This window comes from Paramisgurnus dabryanus, chromosome 13, assembly GCF_030506205.2.
Source record: "Paramisgurnus dabryanus chromosome 13, PD_genome_1.1, whole genome shotgun sequence".
NCBI lineage: Eukaryota > Metazoa > Chordata > Actinopteri > Cypriniformes > Cobitidae > Paramisgurnus > Paramisgurnus dabryanus.
The window spans coordinates 19,159,268-19,167,580 of NC_133349.1; the positions used below are offsets into that span (position 1 = coordinate 19,159,268).

Sequence of the window (8,313 nt, forward strand, 5' to 3'; positions counted from 1 at the left end):
TCAAAAAAGATCATATTTAACAGTTATTTTCTTACTTGTGATTTTTTGAAGTTTAAATATCTTATCTCAGAAATAAGTTTGGCTGATCAGTTACAGTTGGTGTGATTATTGGAGAATGTGACCCTGCAAGTGAAAAGCCATAATTTTTTTTTTTGGGGGGGGGGGGGGTGATTTACTTAAAATCTATTTATTAAAATAACTTTGATAATATTGACAGAGTAAGCCAATGCCAAAGATTTAAATTAAAGTGAAAATCATGATTAAAAAACAAACTGTGATGCTCCTAATCTCATTATTACATTACAAGACTTTAGCCTGGATTTCACAGACAGGGTCACACTGGAGGTACAGGAATTACACACTAAAGCTTCGAAAAGTGAACATTTATGTGCTTAAGGTCCGAGAATCAAGATCTTAGCCTGCCATCTAAACCCTGTTTCGTTGATACATAGCTACTTACAAGGCTGCCTAACGTGGCTAATCGCCATGGCAACATCATAATCTCTATCCCAACAGAGAATGATGCACAGGCAGACGTGTGGTACTTCACAGACAATTTGTAGTATATAGCAGGCTGTTTGACATGACAACTTATCATACAAGCACCCTACATGCACCCATGTGGAGTTTGAGAGGGAGGCAATGTGACAATAAATAACAGGCCTACCGAAATAAATTGATTTCACACTCTGCTCAGTGGCTTTTGACTTCATCAAGATCCTTCACAGAGTGCTGTGGTCCGTCTGTTGCATTTTTGCATTCTGAAATGTTGCTTTTTTTGCAGGGATTACAGTAATTGTGTGTTTAAGTTGTGGGTTTGATTCCACACACACCTGCTGACAAAATGTATACACTGTGCATTTCATTGAATAAAAGTGTCTGTCAAATGCATAAATTTAAACAGAATAAAAGGTATAAGGCTTTAAACATTATTTGACATGTTTAAAATCATCAGCTTTATTTTAAGCTTTGCACATTTTTACATTGTACAAGGGCAAAATCTTCTGTGAACACATGGCGTTTCTCTCATTTCTCTTATGTGGCGTAACAACAATGTCGCACTAAACAGACCTTCAACATTACAATAGATCCTATTCCCTTAAAAATGACATAAATTTAAATCACCATCACCAAGAGTATCTTCAATTTTATTTATCAGTCAGTATCACATACGGTCTGTCTTGAAGTCAAACATACCTACATGGTCAGTAAAGTCATTCCACATACTTTTATTTTCAATCTTAAACCAATCAATTGTAAGTTTTATCCTGGACATTAGACAATTAACTGCAATGACTCATTTATCTCTTGAACAAGGCTTGCTCGATTTGCTGTATTGATCCAGACTAACGATCTAACCTCAGCTATTCAGGAACATTTTCTCTTGGGGATCGTCCTACAATATGAGAATTAAACTATAATTATTCTATACTACGCAACTTAAAAATATCAACACAGGAGCTTTATAATAAAGATTCTGCTCATGAATGCACAGTCATTGCTGGAGGCAGTCAAAACCATGTCCCTTAACATCTTCAGTTACAGGAATGGTTGCATTTTGGCACTGCTGCCAGAAGAGGGAGACAGGGAGAGATGTATGCCTACAATAATAAAGATGACCATGACTGAGAGCACATTCATAGGCTCTAAACAAGAAAAGACAAAATAGATTAAAAAAAATCAACAACAGTAACAAGGTAGGTAAATTATGTTTTGTTGTTTGGCATTTGTAAATAATATTTTTATTTTATTTTCCTGGTGTCGAGTAAATCTTTGGCTTCGATAGAACTCAAATAAGGAATGTCCCACTTATTAAATTACTTATTTCAATATGCATACACACTGTAAGTAAAAGAGTTTTACGCTTTGGCTTGCTGGCATGTGATTTGCTAGCACTGGCAGGCACCACAGTATTTTACATTCATTTCTTTGCACCAGAGACTGGTGTTCAGTGTGTGCGTGGTACAGGGTGCAGCAGGGTCATGTGTTCTGCCCCAGTAAAGGGTAAACGCTGGGTGCAGTAGTGGTGTACAACTTCTGGAATGCTTGGGAACACACAGCTGCTTTTTTCCAGCGTGTAGCCACACTCTTTAGTTTGTGCTACGATGATGTGAACACATCCTTGACTCGTCCTGGAGGCACAGAAAGAGAGAGATATAGACTCAGCAGTAAAGATCTTATGTCATATACGTCAGCTTTTTCAAGCAAGACTGCTACAGTACTGTAGATTGCCGTGCTTACTCTTGATATCAGACACTGGGACAACATGCATAAGCAGTCATGCTTACTTAAGGGCGATGGAGTATTTGCTGGTAGCTGATTCGCTGTCTCGCACAAGGAAGCTGGCCTCCTTACAGTGCTGAAGGTGAGCTTCCGCCTCCTGACGACTCACGCTGCCGTGATACCAACTACAGAAACATGAGGAGACACTGAAATTATTATTTCATATGAACAGTACAAGAAAGATCAGAAAGATAACAGTATGTTAGTTAAGGCACAGTATTAATAAAAAGACATATGATGGATGCACAAACAAAAATTCAAGGCAAAGTTAATCGAAAAATGAAAATTTTGTTATCATTTACTCACGCTAAAGTTGTAACAAACCTGTATACATTTCTTTTTTTTACTAAGCACAAATAAATATATTTTGAAAAATGTTAATAAACAAACATATCTGGGGCACCATTCACTTCCATGGTATTTCTTTTTCCTGCTATGGAAGTCAATGTTGCCCTAGATCTGCTGGGTTACAAAATATATTCTTTTGTATTCAGCAGAATAAATACATTTATACAGGTTTGAGGTAAGTAAATTATGATAAAAAAAATATTTTTTTCTGTGATTTATATCTTTAAGCTGCACACATAGGCAATATGTGCCAAATACTGTACTGTATATCTGAGAGTTACAGTGACATAAAATCTATAATTTAGAAACTAAAAAAATTATTATTAGGGACCCTGTATGTTTTAGGTAACCTGGATAAAATCAGAACATTGACAGTAATATTATACACACACACACCTTTGTTTTTCCAGGGGCAAATTGGGGTCAACTATTGGTGTCTCATTGTCTGGGATGCTACTGGGCGATGATAGGGATGTCGGGGAGGGGGGATTCTGGCGAAGAGATTTTGGGGTCCAACTTTTGTGTCTCAAGGTTTGCTGTTTAACAGGAGAACCAGACTCTTCCTTAGACATACGGTCCATTCCATCAAACTGAGCTGCACACAGACAGAAACAACAAATGCCACTGATGGTATCTGCTAATAATGTAATAATGAGAAATAGTGAGTCCCTATTGCTATCCTAGATGTTTGAAGAAGCTGTGATCATAGTCAAAGAAATATCACACTGAAGCAAGTCATAAAATGACGTTTCAATAACTTTAACAATATAGTTGCATATTGATAGTTGTTGAACTAATAAAGATGATCATTTTAATATGAAAAGTTACCTGACAGTGCTCTAGCAATCTGCTCTTTCTTCCACTCCCATGGCAGTTCATACTCTGCAGGTGGTCTAGAATCGGACTCGGGTCGGGTCAAGGGAATTCCCTCAAGAACTTCTTCATACGGGACATCATAGATCTGTGGGGGTCCAGACCCCTCGCTCTCGCCTCCGTTTAACACCACACACACTTTCAGCAAGTCTTTCGAGCCCCGTCTGCGAATCTCTGCGTAAGGGCACAAATGTATCCAGTTTACAAATGACCTTGTTTAGTCAATTATAAGAACAGGGCTAAAAACTGAGGAGCTCAGCTAAACGCCACCTCAGTCAAAAATTACATAATGATAATAACCGAATCCTCTTGGAACTTTATTGGGTGGCTTCTCGGGCAGGTCTTATCCTAGTCCCAGGCTAAAATGCATGTTTGAGTTGCCTTAATTTAAAAACACCTTGTACTGACACATCTTAACATATATCAGTGTCATTATTTTGTCTCAAGATGCACACCAGTCCTAATATAAGCAAGGTGTAGATTGGATTAATCTTAACCCTGTCGGGAAAACCGTCTAATCTCTGCCTCAGGCTTTTCAGAAATACCTGTTTGTTGGCAGAATTTGCTAAACGCCAAATAGATTTTTTTTGCAAAGTCCTATAGTGCACGGAAGATGGATTGGATGAACAACGGCAAACAAAAAGACTGTGAATCACATTTAAACTTGTGTCTCTTGTGAATGCTTGGACCTGAATTCAACTCGAATGTGGCAGTGACATGGATCACAGCACCCCCTTATGTGTGATTGAGGGTCTTCATATTTACATTGTGACTTTCATCATTTGCAATGTTTCTAGTTGCATCTTTAGTGATTTTGCAACTGTTTACTACGTCTTGCCCAAAAACATGCATTTAGAAGTGGGGGCTTTCGCAAAAAAGCTTGAGTGCACTGAAAGGGTTTTGCAGCGAAAGACAGTAAAATACCAATGAAATAATTAAAGTGACATTTCTTGAAATAAGTCCACTTACACTTAAACTTTATCCACTTAAACCAGTTATTTCTAGGCATTATGCACAAATTAATGAGGTTTCAACATAAGCCTCATATACAAACTTTTACACAATTTAGAAATCATTACAATGCATATACTGTTAGAAAACAATTGTCAAAATATGAACTATGCACCATTAGGTACAGATATGAATACATTTGGTACCAAATTATGTACCTTTTAGATACTAATATATGTGCAAAGCTGTACCTTTTGAAAGGGTACAGCCCCAGTGACAGCCGGTGTACATATTTTGACCATTTTGTCAGACACACAAAAATAGTAATGTAGCCTTTTAACCTAAATTTTACAGATATGGAAAACCAGTAAACACGCTTTCGCACCAATTTATTCCGACGTTTAAAGTTTAACATTAACATGGCCATGCTGGAGCTCCATCTCTTCACTCATTGTTTCTTTGCTGTCACTTTGTGTCTGGCCTATTGTGTGAGAAAACAATGATCATACCAGGGGAAAGCCAGACCAAGCCTGTGATTGGCTGGCTTACTATGCAACTTCCTGAGTTCTGGGAAGTGTTGGGGGGTCTTTCTCACATAGCCAGGCATACTGGGGGGACGGCAGGGGTCAGCTTCCTGTCCATAGAATGGGGCAAAGGAAACACAGACAGGAAACAGGAAGAAGAAAGAGGAAACTGCACCCATTGTCCCAGCATAACACTGTCACCGTGGAAACCACCAAAGAGTGAGAGAGAGAGAGCTGTGATTTTTCATACACTTTAAATCCCTGAAAATCTGCTTGGGTTTGTAATTTTTGTTTTGGAAAATTCATCACACCGGCAAATGTTGGTGCACACAAGTAATGTTTTAGATGCGGATAAAAGAGAAAGAGAGTAAATGAAATACAAATACAGAAGCAGAAGAAGAAAAGGAGTATAAGTGAAGTACCTGTAATAATGAGCTGGGCATCGTAAGGTTCCATGTATCCATCATTCTCTCCTTCTCTTTCAGCTTCCCTCTGTTCTCTTGTTTTCTCTGCATCAAATGGGTCTGCATAATCCTCCAAGATTATCATCTATTAGTAGTAAGAGAAGAGAAACAGAAGGATTTAGCAATGATTTGTGATCATGCATATGAAACAAAATAGCCACTCAGAAGTTAATAAGGTGTTTCAAAAGCGTTTCTGCTTGGTGTTTCACCAGTGCATCGTCTGTAAGAATCTGATTTAGCAAAAGTGCAGTAGTGTGAGCTATAAAGTATGCTTTCGGAGTCAAACCTTAGAGTTTATCTTATTGGGCGAATGGGTGGAATTGTTTGTTACATCCTCCAGTTAAGGATTCGGTATACATTTATGCTACTAGTTACAAAGTTTATGTCCTTTGTCCTTTTTTCTCTCATTCTCCCTCTGGACGATATACAAATTTCTATCCTATTATGTTCAAAGTGTAGCTAGAGGGGATGTCCGTAACTGGGAGAGGATACAGCCTATGTATCAGGTGACATAACTCTTCAAACACAGGCTACACTAGAGACTGGAAGAAAGGGACAGGGCCATTGTGTTGTGTGTGCATTGTAGTCTTTGCGTATTTGTGAGAATGGGTGTGTATGAAAAACAATGAAACAAAAAGAGCAAAAAAGAGTGTGTATACAAGCACAAAAGTGTGTGTTTCCAGAAAGATAGAGTGAGCAGAGAGAATCGTGTGTGTACTAGGAAAAGTGACAGGAAGAGAGGCAAGGAGATTCTCATTGTGTTTGTTACGTTTATGCTCTACTCTGACTGGATATCAGGTACACAACAGTCCATTGAAAAGGGAATGAAAAAAGAGATACATTGTGGAGGAAAGAAAAATAGAAGGGGGGTAGGGGAAGAAGATATTGCTTGAACAAAGAGCTGGAAAAGAGATATTGATCTTAGCTTTCAAAACAAAGATATTTATGTGGTTCTCACAGTCAACAGAGCGTATAGGCCTACCTTGTATTAAAACAAACCCATAAAAATGCTCTAGGGTTTGTACAGTACTAAAAAATCACTCATAACAGGACCGTTTTTCCTGCATCTTTAATGCATTCTTAGAAAACACAAATTTTGTCATACCTCCTTTAAATCTTTCTGGGAAATTATAGTGTTTTATAAACTATAATGGGTATTTTTTTATTTTTCATCAGACTCACCGTTTCTGTTTTGATAGGTGACTTTGCTCTCTCGCTGTCTGGAGATGATCCTCCTGTACTAGATTTTGGATCATTAACCTTGATCATCCGGCTCATGTACGCATCAGCAAGACTGGTTGTGCGCAGTGTGCGGTGGTCTTCAAACCCCTCCATTTTGGTATTCTTCTTACTTTTTCCAGGGATCAGGATTTCCCATATCTTCCCGTCTTTCGTTGAACCAGTACTTGATTGGTTCCGTCCAAGCTCAATGGCCGAATTTTTGCGATTTCTTCCATGGAGCAGCGAGCCCACACCACCACCAACAACGTTGTCCGCTGCTGAATTTTTACGCAAACTCCCCTTCGAACCAGTGGCGACTGTCAGAACCGGTTTTGGACGGGACTGGGTTCCAGATTCAGAAGCAGAACGGATCCGATCGGATCCGGTCTTAAGACTAGTTGGGAAATCTTTAAACCACTTCGCCATGACTGCAATGAATGCGCACAGGTGCCTGCGCCAATCTCCATACACACGCGCAACCCCTTAAAAAACGATTAAACTCCTAAAACATTACACACCGTGACCAATATAATTAATGTATAACAAGAGCTCGATTTACCTCTCTTTTGATATAGGCTATGTATCCGAATTAACAAAACAATTTAACAAGATTTAGACAAGGTTATTTTTTAACAAATTTTAAATTATTAAACTGAAAATATTATATAAAAATATTAGATCTGCCAAATCAATTTAGGGAAATGTTCCGAATTGTTTTATGTAAACTTGCTTATCCCATTCGTATTTCTTTCCAGGAACTTATTACAGTCGCAACTATAGCTACTATAATTCTTCACATTTGAGTAAAATAGTTCTTGTTTGGTTTGCAATTATTCCCGCATGATAAAGAGCAGTCTTTGAAGGGCATAAACGCGGAAAAATTTAAAGTTTTTCTTAGCTCTGGCTGAAGATCCCATTCCCGGTATATCCACTCGAAGCGACAGTCTAAATGAAGTGAAGAGGATATACATGTACGTGTATTTGTGCTGCAGTTTGGGGTGGGGGTGGTAACTATATCTGCTACTGTTCCCCTAAATGGGGACTTTAAAACAGGTTGAAGAACATTTTGTGCATTTCATTCCCAGAATGCTACCACAATTAGTTAATTACTGGTTTACTTATTTTAATGTAAGTTCTTTTATTTGATTATGTTACGATGATTATGATACGATCCCCCAAAAGCTACACTAGATATGCCATTTAACTAAGTGCAATAAAATATGTGAAAGAGTAAGGTTTAACTATTTATCATATAGCCTACACTCAGATTTTTATGTTTTTTTTTTCTTTTCTTTAGTTGCTAATATATTGTGAGTATATTGTAAGAAAGTCAAACTTGATAAATACTAAAAAATTTACTAAACATTTAAATGATGTGCAAGATCTCAGCGCCAGAAGAACAGAGGCTCGCACTACTGTCCCAAATCAAGCCGCAAACCTGTATTGGAACGACACATGATCCGTTTAAAGCCATTTACTGTCTCCATCTAGTGGCTGATTGACAAAACATATAACCCTGTTCACAGCCTTCTTTACGCGTAAATAAATCAGTGGTTCTCATTCTTTCTCCGTGCACCCCTCCTTTAAGATGCATCCCTTCGCCCCCCCCCCCCCAAAAAAATCCTGACATAAAACAATCTCAAACTTAG

General features: G+C 38.1%; 1 protein-coding gene across 1 annotated transcript; it reads right to left on the bottom strand.

Annotated features, from left to right (window-relative positions):
- Positions 1-929: 929 nt before the first annotated feature.
- she (Src homology 2 domain containing E) lies at positions 930-7,633 on the bottom strand. Its single transcript, XM_065261046.2, has 6 exons — positions 6,626-7,633; positions 5,402-5,528; positions 3,460-3,678; positions 3,028-3,226; positions 2,289-2,408; positions 930-2,132 (listed from the first exon to the last, which is right to left on the bottom strand). Exons 1-6 carry the CDS (start codon positions 7,088-7,090, stop codon positions 1,949-1,951), a joined length of 1,314 nt encoding a protein of 437 aa, XP_065117118.1. The 5' UTR covers positions 7,091-7,633; the 3' UTR covers positions 930-1,948.
- Between the last annotated feature and the right edge of the window lie 680 nt (positions 7,634-8,313).